The sequence below is a fragment of the Camarhynchus parvulus genome, chromosome 2, assembly GCF_901933205.1.
Source record: "Camarhynchus parvulus chromosome 2, STF_HiC, whole genome shotgun sequence".
NCBI lineage: Eukaryota > Metazoa > Chordata > Aves > Passeriformes > Thraupidae > Camarhynchus > Camarhynchus parvulus.
The window spans coordinates 57,266,087-57,287,964 of record NC_044572.1 but is presented as its reverse complement, the minus strand read 5'-3'; the positions used below and the strand labels follow the sequence as shown (position 1 = coordinate 57,287,964).

The 21,878-nt window shown below is 39.3% G+C and overlaps 1 protein-coding gene across 1 annotated transcript in view; it reads left to right on the top strand.

Moving 5' to 3' along the window:
* ITGA9 (integrin subunit alpha 9) overlaps positions 1-21,878 on the top strand; it is a 246,282-nt gene that overhangs the window by 64,936 nt on the left and 159,468 nt on the right. The window contains exon 15 of the mRNA XM_030971864.1: positions 5,461-5,621. Coding sequence (XP_030827724.1) covers positions 5,461-5,621 — 161 coding nt within the window. The remainder of the gene's footprint in view (positions 1-5,460; positions 5,622-21,878) is intronic.

The window sequence follows — 21,878 nt, the reverse complement described above, 5'->3', positions numbered from 1 at the left end:
TTTTTCTTTTGAATTTCAGTGAGTAAATTGCCCTAATCACATTCTGCACCCACAACTGAGAAGCATGTGTATTGCAGGATGTGCTATAGTCAGTACACTGATTAGCATAAATAGAAGAAGTGAGGCAAAGTTAAAATACCCTCTTTGAACATATGGCAGAAAATATAACATACACTGGCTTGAGAGCTTGTAGAAGGCTTTTTTGTATTTTATTCACATCCTTTTTGCAGTCCATGGCTACCCCTCCAGGTTTAGGTAGTGGGATTCAATAATTTCTTAAGTGACTTTTTTGTGTTTTGTTAAGATTTTTTTTTAATTCTCTACTTAGTAAATCAGAAAAATTTAACCAAATTATAATAATTTTAAAGCCCTCTGAGGCATAGCTGGGGCGGTTAATACATATTTGTGTGATTTCAAATATGTATAAATTTTTATACCAACTCTCAGGATAAAATTGGTTGAGACAAATTATACATTCATAAGACCATTTCCCACACCGTTTTTCAGCAAAAAGAAAATGAGTTAGACAAAAATCAAACTTATGTAGAATACTTTAACTAATATTTGATCTCCCAGCAAGCCACTTGCAATAAAAATACAAACAAAGTACAAACATTAACAAACTGAAAATGCAAGCAATTATGGTGACATTTTAAATTTCATTGATTTCCATGCAGCTCCATTTCATGTGTTGGTAGGTTCCTATAAAAAGAAAGTGAATATGCTTGTTTGCAGTTTCTCTGCTCCCAAACTGTTTTCCTTATTTTCAATGTGGGGATGTTTGATCTTCCTTGTAAAAAAGAAAAGAAATAAACTTCCCTGGCAAAATATGCCGGAATGAAACAAGTCGCTGATTGCATTAACTTTTTTAGGTGAAGTTTTAGCTTTTATTCTATGAAGGGCTTGTTGCACCACTTCTGTTGTTTCCCATAGTTTTTCAGTGAGGTCTCCTCCAACTGATTTCATGTTCAGTGGAGGAGGGCAGACTGCTTTAATTGCAATCTGTGAATTAGGGAGTGGTTTTGGCATCTGAGTTGCCTTGGTTTTTTTTCATGGTATTAATAGGCTTCTGCTTTTTGCCTGGGAGCAGTCAGCCTTATGAGTTAGCTCCTTTTATTCCAGTGATTTTCCTTTTGGTCATGATTGAATTTGGTGGCAAGCAATGCCATCACCGAAAGTATTTTTTAATAACGCATCACCTTTTTAGTAACCAATTGCTCCCTATCTCAAGTTTGGTTTTTTTTTCCTCACTACGTCTACCCAAGGGCTAGAGAGGTGGCTAACAGATTAACTAAGGAAAGACAACTAAACATTTTCCCATAAAGTTTTCCTACCACCCCCACAGAGGAAGCTGCCTGATAAATACCTAAACCTGCAAAGGGACTAAACCATCCTCCCAAGGCAGTAGCTGCAGGACTGGCCTCAGGATTAAAACCTGCTTGCTTCTAGTTCTCCACAACAAACCACAGACTTATGGGGGGGTGTTCTACACCAGATAGGAGCTGCAGAATTGGCTTCAAGGACTGGAACCTGTCAATTCTGGCTTTTCACAACAAAACACAGAAAAAGTACAGGGGCATTAGTCCCCACCAAACAGGAGCTTTCGGCTCAGCACAAAACACCACGTAGACAAGTCAGTTTACCATAATTTCCACAATTCCTTCAGAGAAAGATGCATTCAAATTTCTAAGCCTCCAGAAGAAACCACAGTCTCCACAACCCCTCAAAGGAAGTTGATCCAAGTGCTAAGAATTCCTACGGATGGAATCCTAACAATCCTCATAGCTCCTTAAAAGAAGTAGTGTTTAGATTTCTAAGATTAACTACAGAAGGAAGTATATGCAATAATTTTGTGAGAGGAGACAATACTATTGTGAAAGACACTTCGGGTCAGAGGACATTAATCCTGCTGACTACGCCGACTAAATGTCAAGATCCAGTTATTAAAGTTATTAGAAATGCTTATGCCCAAATTAAGGTGCCAACAAGACCGTACGTCAAAGTCAATAGTATGGATTTTATTTGATAGTAAATATGAGAGAGAGAGGGAGGGAAGGAAAGAAAGAAATGGAAAATAGGTGGGGGGAACAGAAAGAGAGTGACAGAGACAAAATAAAGAAAATATCACCATCTGTGGATCACAATTGTGAGAAATGATACTCACTTTCAAAAATTTAAAAAGGTTTTTTAAAACCTTATCAAAAAATACAACAGAAGACTGAATAGAGAAAATGATACAGTGCTGGGAGCTAAGGATTTTTTCCCACCATGTGCTCATCCACACAATGGATATTCTGCCTTTTAACCCTTTAGCCCCCTGTCTGTTGACTCCTTCTTTGCTGTCCAGTGGTGAAGATCACTTTCTTAGATCTTAATTGGAGGGCAGGTGTTGCCATAGTAATAAGCTGACTCTCCCAAATGCTCCAACTACGCAGGCCGTCCTGTGATAAGAATGCAAGGGGTGGGGGGTGAAACATAACTATAAATCTATAAAACTTCTCTTAACATAAACATAATATTTGCCCTTTAATTGTGAGACTCAACCATCACATTACTCATCTATCACACAACGATGTTTCATTGTTCCTCTCCAGCTGGTCTTCTTGGTGGTGATGGTCCCCCTGAAAAGCATCCTTAGGGAAGAATGGGCTTAATTGGCTTCTCTATACAGTTTTGCTGTTATGAGCAAAAATTTATATCAGTGTTTGAGGCATGAACTATTTCAGTCTCTGACAACAGTCTAGATAATTTCCTCTACAATAATAACAACAGTAGTAATAGTCCCAGTCTGACAATTAGATGAATTTTAGTGGCTACAAAAATGAATGGTTTTGGTCATTTGACTAGAGTAGGGAGATAGATATTTTAGAAATTGCTCCAAATTTTCTTCTGTACTGTTCATTTCAGATGTACATTGCTTGTGTGTTGATCCATATCTAGGGTAGTCCTCATGCCCCTAATACTATTGCCTGAAAGACTGGCAAGATTTAGTGTAGGATAATAAGCTGTTTGATATTTTCACTGTTTAAACATGTTCCTAGGACTGAAGAAACATCCCTTATTAAAAACTTTTAAAAAGTAGACTCTCATCTTCTAACTTGTGTGCAGCTATAGTTTGGTGCAGGGATATTATTTCTGTCTGTCTCTCATTTTTCCAGTCTGTTTGGAGGCAGGCATGAGTCGGTGCTACCCTTAGAATGCCTCAGAAGCAGATGTGCTGCAGGGATGCGTTGTTCAGTGTATGGAGCAATGTGGATTGCTCCCTACTTAGACCCAATGAAAACACTATGAGAGAGGATTCAAAACAAGGTGGGAAGTACTGGGAAAAAGAAAGCTTTTTGGAAGGGAATGGAGAGAATGTCCTGTATATTCTCATTTGCTAGGGCTTTTGTTAATGCTTCCATTACATAAGAATTTTCTTTGCAAGCAAAGTTCATGAACCATTTTCTTCTCATAATTACTGTCAGAGACATCAAAGAAATACATTCATTTTCCAATGATTTTATGTAATTTTTTAGTTAGTTCTTCATTGTTTTCATGTGGTTCCTCCCACTTACCCCCTGGCAAATCAGTACTATAGCTAGGAGTTTAGCAAGCATTTACAGATGTGCTTATTCCTGAGGAGCATTTGCCTCCTGCTGTTTGTGTGCTTTGTCATTATCTTAGTGGGGGAGGAAGGGATATTCCAAGTGGTTCAGAGTGTGCCACCTGTCCATTAACACAGCCAGCTGTGTTTCATGTTTTTTAGCTTGTGGCCATGGCCTGATCTCTTCTCACTCCTCACTGCTTCAGGGGTGCTTTCAGTCCTATGGGATGACTCTTGCATCATAACTATATATATGCTGTTTAGGATGAAAATCCGTTATAAAATGCCTGCTGCCATTTACTTGGTGCATCTCTTACTGGCTGGAATAGTTCACCTGGTCTGCTGGGTAGCAGCCATCTTGAAGATACGAGCAAAAATTTCTCAGAGGGAGCCATTATCAAAGCTTTTAGGCATTTAACTTGTTATGGAAAATAAATAGTCAGTAGAAGAATTGAGCCCTTCTTCTGAGCTCATCAAATTCATGCCAGAGTTTTATTTTCATTGTGTGAAGTTGGGCGGGTAGATCCTCAGTAGAAAGAGAGAAAACTCAGAGCTGCTAGGCAAATGTTTGAAGGCATTACTTGGAAGATTTATTTTGCTAGTGAAAACTTGTCTTATGATCTCCTACTGGAGTAAGCAGGAAGAACTTACACAACTAGCAGTGATAAGTTTGGCCAGTTATCGCCTTAACCACCCACTACTCCAGGTTGCTTTTTGGAAGCAACAAAGTTGTGGGGGGTATGAATGCTAACATTCATTGCTAAGATGACTGCAAATAAAGAAAATAATTTTCAGAAAGTGCCACATCCTGGTTGACATTTGCATGATTTGTGCTGTTTTAGAAGGTTTGAGGTTGCTGCTGTTGTTTGTGTTGGTTTTTCTGCTTTTTTCTGTCAGAAACACAGTTTAAACATCTGAGGTTTTGTAGGGATTTTTTCTTTTGTTTGTTTTTTGGGGTTTCTTTTCTGTTAAGTATATGTTTCTAGATGCATTATTACACATAATTTCCTATGGGAAAGGATGGGCTGGGAATAATAGCTATATTGTTATAAATGATGAATTGAAAAGCCAAATTATCAAAATGTGAAAAGTTTTTATTTTTCCGCTACCAAAATACGGTCCTCAAAAACCCACAGCCAAAGAGACAGCGTCGAGCCCGGGATCGGCGCTGGTGAACCTGGATCTGACCCCTGTTGCATCAGATCTCCCTCTGTTCACGAGCGCCGCTTCTTGCGGGGCTGTTTTATACAGTTTTTTATGCCTGAGGCAGAGGCGTCCCAATTTCTTTTGTAACCCTACATATGCATGAAAGTTTCTTTCACTGTGCAGAGCTGGATAATCGCTGTTTCCTGAACAGTGGCAGGTGTTGATCGTGTGTGTCAGGGGAAGTTGAGTATTTAGATCTATCTTTCTGGTGACTTCTGCTATCTCGATCCATGGTATCAGTTGGGTGATGATTGTCCTTGGGCGTCTTCCGATCACTCGGGATAGCGGCAATCATCGCACTGAGCACGTTTATTCATAAGTAAATGGTGTATTGTTCTCCCGCTGCCTTCAGGAATTTTGAGATTCTGAAGAAGACATCGGCCTCTGGGCTGCTTGTGGTCAGAGACTTGTTTGGATTTTACAATCTTATAAAATACATTCTCTCTTTAAGCATGAATTATTTCATAACATATATTACATATTAAACATGAGAGTATGTTTGTAATTGGATCTGATTTTCTGTAGCCACAGGGAACTTAGTGATTGATGGATGGCCCTCAAGGGTTGCACAGATGCCCTGGAGGCAACATGTTCCATTGATAGGTGGCTGGAAAATGACTATTGTTCACTGTCATCCTTTGTTTTCTTCTTCTTCCTTTTTAAAACAGGTTTGAATTATAACTTGACTGCTGATGTGGCAAAGAAGGAAAAGAGCCAGCAACCCAGAGTTTATTTTGTGACTTCTGGAGAGACAGCAGGACAGATTACAGAGAAGTTACAACTGTCATTCATGCAGGAAAAGTGCGAGCATTACCTAGCATATGTCAAGGTCAGTTCATTCATGTCCTTCCTTACTTTGGCCTTACAACATTCCACTCTTTTTAAAAAGTTATTCAACCAATCTAAGTGGTGCTGATTTGGTTTCAGATGTTTAATTTCCTGATAGGTAGAAGTTCAGATCTTCTTGCTTGGCATGATTTGTGAGTCTGAGTACCTTCAAGACCTGCTGCCAGGAAAATACATTTTTTTTATGTTTGGTCAGGCAGGTCTTTCTCTCTCTCTCTCTCTTTCTTTCTTTCTTTCTTTCTTTCTTTCTTTCTTTTTCTTTTCTTTTTTTCTTTTCTTTTTCTTTTTCTTTTCTTTTCTTTTCTTTTCTTTTCTTTTCTTTTCTTTTCTTTTCTTTTCTTTTCTTTTCTTTTCCTTTCTTTCCTTTCTTTCTTTCCTTTCTTTCCTTTCTTTCCTTTCTTTCCTTTCTTTCCTTTCTTTCCTTTCTTTCCTTTCTTTCCTTTCTCTTCCTTCCTTCCTTCCTTCCTTCCTTCCTTCCTTCCTTCCTTCCTTCCTTCCTTCCTTCCTTCCTTCCTTCCTTCCTTCCTTCCTTCCTTCCTTCCTTCCTTCCTTCCTTCCTTCCTTCCTTCTTCCTTCCTTCCTTCCTTCCGCCACTTCCTTCCTTCCTTCCGCCACTTCCTTCCGCCACTTCCTTCCACCACTTCCTTCCTTCCGCCACTTCCTTCCTTCCTGCCTTCCTTCCTTCCTTCCTTCCTTCCTTCCTTCCGCCACTTCCTTCCTTCCTTCCTTCCTTCCTTCCTTCCTTCCTTCCTTCCTTCCTTCCTTCCTTCCTTCTTCCTTCCTTCCTTCCTTCCTTCCTTCCTTCCTTCCTTCCTTCCTTCCTTCCTTCCTTCCTTCCTTCCTTCCTTCCTTCCTTCCTTCCTTCCTTCCTTCCTTCCTTCCTTCCTTCCTTCCTTCCTTCCTTCCTTCCTTCCTTCCTTCCTTCCTTCCTTCCTTCCTTCCTTCCTACTTCCTTCCTTCCTTCCTTCCTTCCTTCCTTCCTTCCTTCCTTCCTTCCTTCCTTCCTTCCTTCCTTCCTTCCGCCACTTCCTTCCTTCCTTCCACTTCCTTCCTTCCGCCCTTCCTTCCTTCCTTCCTTCCTTCCTTCCACTTCCTTCCTTCCTTCCTTCCTTCCTTCCACTTCCTTCCTTCCTTCCTTCCTTCCCACTTCCTTCCTCCGCCACTTCCTTCCTTCTGCCACTTCCTTCTGCCACTTCCTTCCTTCCGCCACTTCCTTCCTTCCTTCCTTCCTTCCTTCCCCCACTTCCTTCCTTCCGCCACTTCCTTCCTTCCTTCCGCCACTTCCTTCCTTCCGCCACTTCCTTCCTTCCACCACTTCCTTTTGCCACTTCCTTCCTTCCACCGCTTCCTTCCGCCACTTCCTTCCTTCCTTCTGCCACTTCCTTCCTTCCTCTTTCTCTCTCTCTCTTTCTCTGTTTTTTCTTTTTCTCTGTTTCTCTTTTTCTCTCTTTATTTAATTTCTTTCTTTCTTTTCTTTCTCCTTTTGCCTTGGTTTTTTGCTACAGGTATTATTCCCAAGGAGATAACATATTGTTTTATTAGGAACAGCAGGTTTAGTGTTTAGTTTTGTTTAAGGTCTGACTGCACAAAAGACTAGTAATACAAGCTGCATGGGGATGGCAGTATAGCGATAGGCCTGCAATTAAATAATTGGGCTCTTGGATTTGAAGAATCCTGTGAATTTCATCTGGGCTTGAAAGCAGTAGTGGGATAGCTTAATTCCACATGCATCATAGTCCTAGGGATACAAAGAGTGCTTTCCAGGCTAAGACTTAGAAAGGGTCTGTTTTTCCTGTGACAAACTCTTCATCTAGAGCTTGCTAGGACTGTAGTTATCCTAATTTGGCAGGTGTTAAAAAAATGCCACCCAGGTGCTATTGTTTTCAGATCCAGCACAATTTTCTTCTACACTAAAAATGTATAGAATGGATTTTAAGATTACATAGGAAGGACATTTATCTTTTAAACCACATATGTCTTACAAACACTAATCTTTATCACCAGTTCTTACAGAAGGACTTCTTCCCATAGATGAGTTTGACCTAAATTTGATGGATAACACTTGGTACTCTCTTGTTTTGAGAATACAGCACATCCAGCTTTTTCTAAATGTATAAACTTTTCCAGGAAGCTTTTTTGTACCTAAAAACTCAGAGAATGAGAGATAAAATTCATCCTTTAACTCTATCAACATTTTGTGCATGGCTGTTGAGAGAAAATAAAATAAATAAGGGCACCAAAGAGGAAATGCTGTCCTGTTAAATTGTGTGGATCTCTGTGAAGAAACTATATATCTTCCGCATTTTTTGTTTCTGGAGCAACCTTTGCTGTCTGCTGTAGTAAAGCTTGTTAAAGAAAATGTAGGCCTATAAGATTAATTTCAAAATGTATCACTGAATTTAGTAATCCTGGTCTTTCTCCAATGAACACATCTAATTAGATTTCAATTTGTTGAGTTTGGATCAAAAGGAGCCATGTACCTATCTTAACCCAATAATGATTTCTTTCATAATAGCTCTTGTAGTTTTTGGATACTACACAGAATTCATTAAAGAGCTACATATGCCCAAGAAACTCTTTAAATTATTGTGACATTTCTAGCTAATTTGGGAAATTCAAAGGTAAAAACTGTTCTTCTGGAAAATTCTTAGGAAATTGGATTTTTATAGTCAAGAGAAACATTTAAACATGTCTAAAAAATACCATCAACTTAAAGCAAAATAGCTGGTTAACAAACAAGGCTCTTGGTTTTCTATGTGATATAAGCAGCCATTTTTCACTGTTAGAAGAATAACAGGAAATCTTGTAAGGGAGAATGAAAAGTAGTGGAGGAAGATAATCCCTGTGCTTTTCTGAAAAAGATGGTGTAATCCATAAGACAACATGATGTTAAAAGCCTCAAAGAGAGCCCTGCACACTCTGAAGGAGTGGAAATGGGGTCATGATCACTGCTATCCTTAGGTAACAGCTAAGAAAACATACCCCCTGAAAAACCAAACAAAAAAAACCCTCCAGAAACTCCAACCAGAGCTCTCCTTAATTGCATATATTTGTGATGGAATGGGTGATTAAAAATATGTGGGCTTAAAATGTACAAATATTTCATTTAGGCTTCCTGTTTTCCTTTTATTTACTGTATGTCTGATGAATTTTCCGGCATGCCAAATTGAGTTGTTTGTAGTTGCATCCTTAATACATTCCCTTTATTATTGTTTATTTGTGTCACTGGTCACAAAGGGATCTATGTAGCTTAACAATGTCAATTGTGGACTGCCTATAATGAAGGATAGAGAAGTTATTTGGACTGGTGTGTCGCCTCGTGCTAACTTGACTAACTCTGCTAGGTACACAGGGTCTCCAGTCCAAATGGAACACAGCAGAACTCTGTGGGTTAAGTTAGTCAAATGAAAGCCTGTTCCAGGCCTTGCTGGATGATACTGTTTTATCAACATGTAATTCTAGTATGCTGAAGGCACAAAATGGAAGGACTGAGAAAAGCCACTTAAACAAAACAGATCTCTACCAGCTGCCTGCATTTTTTGATAGATTTGATCTCAAGAAACCCCAGCAAAACCGAGCGCTAAAAGAGTTGCAGTCTGCAAATAAACTAACATTTAATTTTTTTACGATTGATAAGTGTTCATGTTTTGAGCATGACTCATTTCCTATTTGTGATTCCCTTTCAGGACAGTAGCTACTTTTCTTATTGCTGCTACTGAATTTGACTACTAAAGTCTGTATTTCCTCTTATCCGTGTGACTAAGTGGATTTCAGAATGTTTGTAGGATACATGTAGCTGGGATCTTCATCTTGTACAGGGCAGGGTATCAAATTACAGGTCAAGTTGCTAGAGCTGTGGTAGTTAATGAGAAAACATGGTTTCTGGTTGAGAACAGAGAATTAAATTGAAACACTTCAGGACTTCAAAATACATTACGTATGGTTTTGTAGTGGGCATAGAGTTGTAGAGGAGTGATATGGTTTTATGATTCTATTATACTTTTCTTTTAAAATTGCCTATCCTCAATGGAACCTTTTGATGATTACTAGTTAAGAAACTTTCTTTAGTATGCATTGGTAAAAAACCAATACTGACAGAAACTCAGGTGCCATCTCCAAAAGCTGTATTGTTTAAATTTAAACAACTTTTGAAGGTTTGACTGATACATTGAGTAGAACATGGCCGTTAGTTGAGAAGTTTAGGAGCACCCCAAGCTTTCTCATGTCAATATATAACTGATCCCTTGTGGCTCTTAGAAGGTGCTTCACTGCTGGACCATTCTTCTTCCAGCTCTTTGGGGATGGTAGTGCTGCTGCTAAAGATCATCTCTCCTTCAATGGTGATAAAGAGCAGATGAGTGCCTCTTGTGAAAACTGTCTGTCAGTTTTGCTAGAGTACAGGGATGCAAAGTTTAAATTTGATTAGCTTTTTTCCCCTTTCTTTTGTAAAAGGATTTGAGTTTTTTGGTATAAGGAATGGTGGGAAAATGGAATGTGATACCAAGAGGAAAAGAAGCAGAGTTTGCAAAAGGGAATGGAATCAGAGAAGACTAAGAAAACATATGGATTTGGAGGCTTTAGAAGTGTCTCCTTAATATCTAGGCGTGCGGCTGAAATGTAGAATTTTCTCATGGCAACTGCACTCATTTGATGGTGTTCAGAAGATTAGGGCAATGGGCTTAAGAGGTGCTGTGATTAAGGTAGTGACTCTGAGGAAACAATGTTTCCTTTTCCAATAACTGCCTTGGTTGTCTCCTGGTTATGTGGGCTCTCCTAGTATTTAGGATAGCTGTATTAGTGTATAGGATGAGAATTTTACAGAGACACCAAAGGACATGGTGCCTGCAGATTTATGCAGGATCAAAACACATCTTCCTTGATTTATCACAGAGGTGTAATGGTGATCATGTTGAAAGCCCCTTCAAGAATTCCTACATTTATTAAAGAAGCACCGTCTGGTTTGTTACCCCACTGTAGGGCAGCCAGCTGGTCTGCCTATTGCTACCAGTCACTGTTGTCTGTGCACAGAGTGTATGCTTTAATAGCTGCAGACACCATCAGCAGTACTGGCACACAATTAAACTAGACACAGCATTTATATTTTTCAGAGATCTTGTTCTTGGTTGCTTTAAGCAGTTTCATGTAAGTCATAATATTAATTCTCAATGGATCCAGACGTAGTGTCGCAGACATCTTTTCATGAAAAATCCTTTCCTTAGGATTTTTCCTCCTGAGAAGCTGAGAGGCCTCAGGAACAAAATGTAAACAATGGTTATCTGCTGCTGTGGAATGCAACAGGTGGATCTGTGATTGGCTCATGTTAGTTTGTTTGTAATTAATGGCCAATCACAATCAGCTGGCTCGGACTCTCTGTCCAAGACAGAAGCTTTGTTATCATTCCTTTCTATTCTTAGCTTAGCTAGCCTTCTGATGAAACCTTTTCTTCTATTCTTTTAGTATAGTTTTAATGTAATATAGATCATAAAATAATAAATCAAGCCTTCTGAAACATGGAGTCAGATCCTTCGTCTCTTCCCTCATCCAAGAACCCCTGTGAACACCGTCACAACGTAGCTTTTTGGAAGGGTGGAGCTGAGAAGTAACAGCCTTTGCATAATATCTGTGTAAGTGAAGAACTAATGTTTGTACGGACAGTTTTGGAAAAAACCACTTTTCAACAGAAATTGCACAACTGTGCTTTATTAATTGCTGAGTCCTGTAGCCAAAAATTTGCATTTTTATGGGCATGTTTCTGGTCTTTGTTTGCCATGCATCACTTGCTTTTAAAGATACTCTAGGCTGCTGACATCACACAAACAATCCAGTGCTGCTCGTCTATTTCAGTCAAGGTCTGTGGTCATGTTTGTTTCTCCCTCTATATCTGTTTGATCTCATATGAGGGGGTTGCATGTATTGAAGTCTTTTTGATTCATAGTACCCGAGCTTTTTTCTAGAGATTGCATAAAGAAGCATTTTATCTCAGTCACATCAGATGTAGAGATTGACCTTGATGACCTTGATCATATGCTTTCTTCTGAGAGTTGCCTGCCTGTGAATTAATATCTCTATGTAAAGGTTTGGTTGGTAGCACTACAGGATAGAGATAACACTTGAAGCAGAGACTGCTTTTCCAGCAACAACAACAATGAAATCTTGGTCATGATTATCTAGAATTTTACAGAGTTTGGACCACTTGGTAGACAAAGAGAATACTGAACTGTTCCAGCCTGTAATAAAAAGTTTATCATCACTACAAGATAAAGCTGCTGTGTAGTTTTACCAGGAATGATGAGTGTGGTGAGATTCAATACTAAGACTGAGAGCAGAGTTGATGGCTTTGGGTTTGTTCATTTGGCTTGTTTTATGTAACTTTTGCAGAGCTAACTGGAGAAACTGCTAGGCCCAGCCAGATGCAATCATAACATGTGTGTAGCCTTAAAAGTCTGTAGGATAGGTGGGGTGATCATGAAGCATGGACAGGGGTTTATTTACAAGAAGCATGCTTTCCAGAAGAGTTCTGTTTTCCAAAACTGTGCAAAGTCCACTGATAATCTATAAGGATAGCCTGCCTCCCCTCCAGCAGAGCAAAATAAATGTGAAATACAAATTTAAAAAAAATTAAGTAGTGGTTTTTGTTGCCTTATTCTGTAAAGTGATCAATCATCTCTTTTTGGATAAATTCTGTCTGGCACTGAGTACAGCTGATGTCTCACCTTGAAAAATAAGCCAGGGAGAAGAGAAGCTGCATTTTTTCCTGCATAGCTGGTATGGACAAGAGAAAAACAGTGGTCAGCTGCATAACTGTTTTCATCACCTCTTAGTTAAATGGATTTAGGAGTACCAGAAGGAGTAAGTGACATCTTTGAGCTGAGCATTAACTGTGTCAAGATTCAAATACTGTTAATGATCATGGAGTTATCTTTGGCTTTTTCAAAGGTTTTTACAAGGCTCACCAAGAACAAGGAAGATTATCTTTCAGGGATCAGTTTATAGTCCAGTTAAAAACTGTCCTGTACAATATGACCAAAATCAAGCTGCCAGACGTGCTTCCCTTCCTTTCAGGAGGGGACCCATGCTGCAAGTAGTTAAGTGCTTTGAGATCTGTAAGGGCTAGCAGTGCAGCTAAGTGGGAAAATAAGTTGTATCAGATACTGTACTGTTAACCCTTTGGGAGCTTTTTAGTGGACAGTGTAGCTAGAGAGTTGTATGGTAGCCCAAAAGTGCTTGTGTCTTGAGGCCATTGGGAGGTTTTTAGCTGTGAGCTGAAGGCAGAGGTTTTGTCTAGAAATCCTCCTCTGCCCATCCTCACAGGTTTTTAAATAAATTACTTTTTTCCCCCCTCTTCTCACATTGTTAGGTGATATAATTTGGTGAGTGACTATCTTCTTCTTCTTTGTAGTTGGAGAGTTGTCTTTGAATGCTTTCTGCTCTGTACAGAGCTTATCTGTCATAAAATCTATGAAAAAAAATCCAATTTAAAGTCTTAACAAGGTAATTGATGTTATTGAAATTCACTCTTGCTCTTTGACTTTTGCCATTATGTATGAAAAAGGCCAAATATGTTGTTTATGGCCCAGGCAGAAATTTGGTTGCTGTGGTGAAGTAGCTGTCAAAGTGCCTGGCTAATCATATTTATGAATCCAAGCAGAGATTTTGTCGTCCCCAAATGAAATAAATGGCATTTTGAATGAGGCTCAGTTAGTAGACTTGCAGCACAGTAACTGATGAAATTTTGTCTTGCGTCCCTTTTTTAAACTGTACTGTACCCTGCTGAATCCTAAAAGGGTGCAAATCTTTAATCTTGAGCCCTTTGATGTACATGTCCCTTTGGTATGTTCTGTTATGGCAAAGAAATATTATTTATTTTTCAAGCAGAGTAGCTCAAAAAAGCATATTTCTCAAGTTTTGGCAGAGTTGAGAATTATTTTTACTGCATGCAGACTCTTAGTGAAGCATGACACTTCACTGCTGCTTTTAGATATTCAGTTGCAGACATATGCCTGGCTTTGCTGTCTGCCCACTGACATATTTCTGTCTGATACTGTAGTTTCTCAAAAAGAGATTTCATTCGCAGATAAAAGCTTTTGGAGGTGGAGAGGCAGATTTAGGCCTCAACAGAGCATAGCACTTTTAGGGTGGAGGCTGGTCAGAGGGCTGGAGACCCTCTCCTACAACAATAGGCTGAAAGGTTTGTGGTGTTCACCCTGGAGAAGAGATTACTCCAGGGAGACCTCATTGCAGCCTTCCAAGACTTGAAGGGGACTTACAAAAAAGAGTGACTTTTTTTAAACTAATAGACAGTAGGTTTAGATTAGAGGTTAGGAAGATCTTTACTCAGAAGTTGGTGATGTACTGGAACAGGTTGGCTGAAGAGGTTGTGAATGCCCTGTCCCTGGAAGTGTTCAAGGCCAGGCTGGATGGGGCCCTGAGCAACCTGGTCTAGTGAAAGGTGTCCCTGTCTGTGAGGTATGTGGGATTGGAATTAGATGATTTTTAATGTCCCTTCCATCCCAAGCCTTTCCATGATTCTTTGTTACCAGAGTCCACAGATTTGTGAGGCAGTCCATGTGACTTTTATCTGAAAGAAGTGATGGCATTTCCCAGTGATGGCACTTTAGGAAGTGAGTGAACAGAGATGAAAGCTTGCTTTGTGCTAGGAAAAAATAATTTACAAAGGCAGGTAATGATGGATAGGAATATTTTTGCTTTCTCTGGCACTCCTGGTTAGCTGAAGAGTTCTTCTCACGTGGAAAGAAGTAGCAGAGAAGGCAACACTACTGTTTTCGAAACTTTCTAGCATGTTTTTTGTAGAGTTATATAAACTAAATACATGATGGCAAATTGTGCTGTGAAAGTTTATTATTTGCTTCTTTAGAACAAATTGACATTTAAGGGGAATACGCTTAAGGGTAGAGTTTTGCTGCAGAAAACTGCAATAGAGAACAGCTTGTTTATCTTAGTGGTTTTCCGGTTTAGAATACATGGAAGAATATCAGAATGTGCTCTAATCTCAAAGACGCACACACACATATACCAACAACACACACACATGCACATGGTCACCTTCTCCTGTCCAAACTGGGGAGTGCCTTAAATTATTACCTTTTCATTTTGCTACCCTTAGAAAGGAACGACCAGGGCACTTCATCAGGAAACACTGAAAGCAAATTCCAATAGAAAACTCTAGGCTAAAGAGAAAACAATTAATTTTGCTGCCTGTGGCTTCTGGGTATGTTCCAAACCTGTAACATCCTCTTAATCAGAATAGAGTCTTCCTAGAAGACTCTTACTTGTGCTATGTTTAGTTTGAGTGGCAACAACATAATGCTAATCCAGTGCCCTAGTTCATACCAGAAGTGCATGTCAATGTGTTTAAAGAAATGTGGGAATAATAGGTTGCAGCATAGAGCTTCTTTCGCACAAAATGCCTTTTCTCTCTTTCTCTCATAAGGAGATACTTACTATGTAACTTCAGGTGTGGAATTCATTTAGTCTTTACCTCCTAGGGTCCACAAATTGAGAAAAGGTGCATACTCTGTCAAGTTACCTTCACCCTCACATACTCACAGCACTTGCATAAGCAACAGGGTAGTTACAGTTGGTATGATTGTGCTGGTGATCAGAAATTAAATCCCTAGTCATACACTTCTAGTTTGTTTTTTTATTTGTCAATTCACCTTAGAGCTCTGTGGCTTCTCCTGGAATACGAGTCACTTTAGGGAATGTTTAGTATTTTGTATTAATACTACAGTCATGTGTAGTATTTTTTCTGTGTTAGCTGTTCTCCAGAGATTTGAAATGGATATTTATTCAGGAATTCAAATTATTTTCCCCTTGCCCACAATATCTTTGCCCTGATGGCATATGCTTAAGCTTGTTTCCTGACTTCATACTAGATGCTCTTATGGATTTGATGCATTAGGCAAATTAGATTGTTTCAATTTTACAACAGCCTTTTCTACCTTATGTCACCAATTGACCACTATGCTTGCTTTCAGTGATCACTTTTGCTTGGAAGAAATGGTCATAGTTGTAAAAAGTTTACTTATGAAAGCTATCCTCAAAGCAGTGAGGTAGTAAAATGTTAGGAATATGTGCAATCTTGATTTGAGTGTTTATTATCAAGTTATTAACCACATTTTCTGCCTAAGTTGCATGTGTTGGTGTTTGTGATTTCTCATGTGTAACATGGGACGTTTCTTGTAAAAAAGTCTTCCTTGAAAATATTTGTGAACATTTATCTCCTTTGTGAAAACCTGAAAAACACTTAACAATGAGTGACTTTTGCATGCTTTTTATACAAGTTGATTTATTTCCATCCTGCTGTTCTAGTTATTTTTAATCTCCATTTATGAATGGGCTTTAAGACCCTGTATATGTTTTACTTGGAATTATATAAACATGCGTAATACCATAAGGGTAGGACTGGGTGATAGCCTGACTGTAACAACAAAATACAACAACAAAAAAGGAGATAATCCTGTAGTAGTTTAGTAGTTTATATTGCCCCCCTTTTAATTTTTTTTTTTGGCCTGGGAGAAGGCCCAGGTCTAGTGTTAAATTCGAGACTGAAATGTGGAAAGTTAGTGGAAAGTCTAAGGGAATCTAAGATGAGAGTAAATTAAATTTACTACTTCCTTCTTAGATAACAAAAGTTGAAAATACAACTGGTTAAACTTGTCATGACTTGGTAACTTTCATCCTATGAGTAGACTTACAGCTGTTCATTTGGGAAAATTGACTAAAAGGGAGCAGACATTAATAACTTTAGTGAGAAGAAAAGAGTGTAAAAATAGAAACAAGTAACAAAGAATGTATGTAACAGAACAGGCTGGCATAAATTTATACCTTCTTTTGCATATTTTTGACCTACTAGAATATAGATAGTAGCAAGTGAAATGTACCATTAGCCGTAAAAAGCAGTTTTAATAAAGGCAAAGTGTATAGGGAAATGGTCTGAAGAAAAGGCTTTAAAATTCCTTTCTTTTAAGAAACTAAACTCTATCGCTTGGCTTGAAAATTTGGCTTGTGTGCTCTTACTCAATGAGCTAGAAAGGATGCTAAAATTGAAAAGCCAAGGTCTTTGTCATGTTAGGGAAAGTTTCCTCTGACCATCCAGGAGCCACTGCCAGTTACATTCCCACCACTCCAGACTTCTGCTGCAACCAAAACCCCCTCATAGTGGGGTGGCCCTGCTTGACTCTCCACACATACACCACTCTCATGCAATCAGACAGGTTTCCCTCACAGTCTTGACAGAAGGTATCCCATAGCCAAGTCTCAGATGTCTGGTTCCTTTAAGTACTTTCATCATGGTGCAGCAACATGATTACAGCTCATTTGGACTTCATCCAAAAAATGAGTGGGATTATTGAAGTGCAACAACTCATCTGGTTTTCATGTTGATATTTCCTAAGATCTAATTGTCTCTTTAGTGAGTGATTGCATCAGTCCAGGATTTTGTCAGCTGTTGTGATCAGGAACCACTGCTGGTACGGTCCTTTGTATAAAGGAGTGCTTAAATAAACCATGGCAGTGCTTGTGGCTTATAAATAGCCAGGGGTGGCTTATAAATAGCCACTCACCATGGTGGATGAGGAAATTGCAAGGTTTGAATGTTTGAAGGGTTGTTTTCTTACAATAGACATCCCCAGTATAATCCCCAGTATAATCTAAATCTAAGTCTTTTGAGAAAGCAAAGTTTAGACTGGACATCCTAAGAGAGGTTTTCCTCTCTTGTACCTCAGAGTTCTAGCTTGTCTGCAGCTGCATTGTAGGAGCATTTCTGAGACTGTAGGTAGGTCCTATTAGTTCTAGTCAGAACCAGAAAAAAAATAATAATAAATAAAAATAATTAATATCTTATTAAGAAAAAGAAAAGTCCAATGCTTGAAAAGGCTTATGTAAATGTATATGTGCTATAGTTTGGTACAGCTGCAGTGTTTGCCATCTGAGCAATGCCGTGTTCTGAGGTAGCTGAGAAGCAGGAAATTAAATAAGTAGGTGTGAAGAAGAAATGAAGACCATCAATTTTGAGTATATATATGTGTCATATGCTTCTAACGTCAAGTTGCAAGGACTGTTTAAATTAATTTAGGATCTAATGATGTTTTTAATTGTCATATATGTCTCATCTTCCTTTATTTTCCTTTCCAGCTTGATTTTTTCCTACTTAGAGATGTGTTACATGTATGCTATAGGGAAATGCAGTCAGCAGCAGATGTTTATGCTTTGTGATGTATTTTGGAAAGGACAAAATATGAAAGAATGATATCTGGGAGTCTTCACAGCAAAAGAGATGTAGTTTAGCATGTTGGTTTTTCTACTACTAAGTTGCTTCTTGTTCTGCTGCATTCCTTCCTCCAGTGTCAGGCTGGATAATCAATGTAGGCCCTGAGACAAGTGTTGCCTAGCAGTTTGCCAACAGCTCAGCATTATCCAAATTGAGCTTGATTTGTGATCCTTGGAGAGGTTACCTTAGATTTCCAAGATCTGGCAAGCATACTGACAAACTTAAACTCTGCCTAGGAGCTCACTCGTTGATGCTGGACCTTCAGCTCACTCTAGGCTTTGGCAGATGAATTTACCATACCTCTATTGCAAAACACTTTTCTTTTAAAATGTTTTTTTCAGTTGACAAGTATCAAAACACTGTCTGTAACTATAGGCGGCAGTGTTTTAAGTGAGTGTGCTAATTTCCCTCATAGGTAATTAGTTGGTAATAACATAGTTAAGGAGCAGTATGATCAGGTTTTGCTCATTTGTGTACCACTTGCAGTTTTTAATAGATGGAATATTCATATTCAGTTTTGTCCTCACCATTGATCTATTCTCCACCCTCAGAAAAATTTTTCCTTTTGAGGTGTTGCAGGAGCTTACTTTTGTGGATGCATGTGGGTATGCAACACAAGACTACATCAAGCTGTGGGCTGCAAATAATTACTTTATGTACACAGTAAACAGAAGTTATGGAAGTTTTGAGTCATAAGACTGAAGCACTGGACAGATGTATGAAACTAACTCAAAATATGCAAGTTAGTTTCATGCCCGTGGGAAAGGACTTCCTTTGGGTCATTAAGTGTCTGTACAAACAAATCTCTACTTTTACTTTGGGATTATTTCCACTAATATACTAATATTTTTACTAATGTTTACAAATTTTTAGTATGCATTTTCAGCTTATCCTTCATTTTATCCTTCAAGACCACAGATTTCTAAGTAATGAGTGGGAATAAACTCAGTCACTTGTATAACTAAGCATTCTGCTTTCTCTTTTTCTCTCACTTTGGAGCAGATTTGTTCATACAAAGAAAGAGGGAATGATGCTGGGACTCGTTATTTTTCTATGTATATTAATGTATATGTACATTTAATCTGTAAATTTAAATAAATCACCCCTAATCAAAATTGCTTTGAAAAACAAAGCCTGTTTAAAAGAAATTTTATAAGACATCATCTCTAGGAAAGAAGAAACAATACTGGTATAGTAGCATCTAAAAATGCCTAACAAGACATGAACTTTTATGAATTTTTACTGTGCTCATCATGAACAAAAAGACATTTAGGAACAGGTCTTTACTCCTTGCATATGATAATCTCTCTGAACTGCTCTTGCTGTGCTTGCTTGAGAATAGCTGTTGGATAATCCAAGGAAGGAGAAGTCACTGAGGGAAATGAGAGACGGCTGCAGCTCTTTCATGCATCTTTCCTACTTATCTCAAATAGATCTCTTTCAAGCCTAGCTTTTAAAAACACAATTGAAATGGGTAAAGGGATCCTTACTTATCCATGATTTTTGCCAATGTGATGGTTTTGGTCAGTTTGTCACCCAAGGTTTCCTACTTGGTTCAGGGAGGAAAGTCATTCCCCTGCTATGCCGTGGGGTCCCTTCCCACGGGAGACAGTTCTCCGTGATCTTCTCCAACCTGGTTCCAATCTCGTGAGCAGCAGTCCTGCCAAAACTGCTGCAAGGTGAGTGCCTCCCTCAGGGAACAGTCCCCCCAAAACTGCTGCAGTATGGGTTGCTCTTCCACGGGGTGAAGTCCCCCAAAGACAGGCTGTTTCAGCCTGGAAGCAGGGCCCCCTCTCTCCACAGTGTTTCCCACTGGATCACAGCCTCCTCCAGGCACCTGCTCCAGCATGAGTGCCTCCCCCATGGGCTGTGGGCGGATCTCGGCATCCCCCGTGGACCCCCATGGGCTGCATGGCTGCTTCACCATGGTCTTCACCATGGCCTGTAGAGGCATCTCAGCTCTAGCGCCTGGGCTGCCTTTCTGTCCCTCCTCTCCACTGACCTTGGTGTCTCCATATTGTTTCCCTCACATATTCTCACCTCTTCTCTAGCTAGAAAAAACGATGCCCCACTTTGTTTTGATTTTCTTTTCAAATGTGTTATCACAGAGGCATTACCATCATCTGTCATTGGCCCAGCTTTGGCCAGAAGCATGTCCATCCTCAGAGCCACCAGGGACTGGCTCTGCTGGACATGGTGGAAGCTTCCAGTAGCTTCTCACAGAAGCCACCTCTGTTGCCCCCTGGTACAAGAAAGGGCTGAGCAAAACCAACACAACCAGCCAGTGGCTGTGTACTGCGGGACTAAACCCAGAAGTGTTTGTCACCATATACAAGAATATACCAGGCCCTTTCTTATGCAGGCAGTGGTGATCAAGAACATGCACTGGGGGGGGGGGGGGCATTGGGAGTCATCTCTGCCCATCAGTTAAAGGGCAGATGCAGTGTTTACCACACCACCTCTGCAGATAGATAATGAGTGGATGGATTTTGTAAAGTTGTCTACACTACAGGTAGCTGAAACACTGGTATTTTCTCTATGTTTTTAGTTGTGACTTTTTTTATAAAAAGTGTATTGGTATTTTAATGTTGTGTTTGCAAATGGATCTTTTTAGTTGGCAGCCCTCAGGCTTTTCTCAAGCAGGTAGAATTTTCCATTTTAGCCTACAAGAAAGTGGTGTTTTTCCATGTAATCTCTTTCTCAAATAGTGCAAAGAGAATAAGCTATGATGCTGAGCATGTTTCATTCCAGCTCAGTCAAGGAATGAGGCTCCAAGGCCTCATTCTACTTTAGGCCTTGGAAGAAACTCTTGATTCTACTTTCAAGGGGACATAGCATGACTTACTTAAGACATTTTCTGAGATTGTCAGGAATAAGATGCCAGTGCTGGTCATCTGTGAGAAAAAGTGTCAGCTGTACTGTCATTAGGCTGATATGCATAATGGGTGATACTCACCTCATCACACATCTGTTACTTTTCACCTTTGGTTGCCCTTGCAATTCGTGGCAAGAAATAAACATTAGGCCATGACTGTCTTGGGCCACTCCATATGTGTGTTTTAGGGCAAGACAAGTAAGACTCCATTGGCTCAGTCTTTACTGACTCACAAAAAAGCCAAAAGCAGCTTATTGGAGGTTGACATTTGTATTACAGATGTCAACATTTAGCCAAAGGAATCCCACTCAATCCAGTCCATTGTTATCTGATATTATTTACAAGTTAAGAAGGAAAAAATGCCCAGTTGGTAATGATACACTGATCTGTTTCCAATATTCTGTTTATTAAGAGAATAGAGAATTGGTACAGTCAAAAATCCATTTTTCACTCGACCCCTATCCCTTGCAGTCAAATAACATGAAAGAAAATCCCATACTTTTTAGCTGTAAATCTGAACTCAGCTTGGGGACATATACAAGGTCTCACTGAGTGAAAAGAAATTAAAGTGATCAGAGTGCAATTTTGTTACCATATGATAAATTTGTCTACACCTGGTGAGTTAACACAATGCTTCTTCTTAAAAAACCACTGGCCTATGGAACTGCACAATGCCCATGGTGTAAGAAGTACAACTGGAAGTTCACCAGTCCCATTGCCCTGGTAACTTAGTAGATTGTCTGTAACACTGGGGTCCCTGATCACTAGGGACCATCAAAGAAGAAGAACTCATGCATAAAGGGGAGGGAAAATATGTTAATGATTTTGGGGAAAATATAATATATATGTTTAATCTGGGACATCAATGCATATGTATGTAAAATACAGTATATAAACAGAAACTTTCCTGTGCTCAGCATGTGTGACTTTAGGAGGACTATTCCCCTTGTGTGTCTGGCCAAATAAAGAATGCTTGCTTTTCAATGTTACATTAGTATTAAGGAATTTCTTTTTTACTGAATTTTTTGGTAACAGCTCTGTCCAGTGTTCCTGTTTTTTTTTCTGTCTGCTAG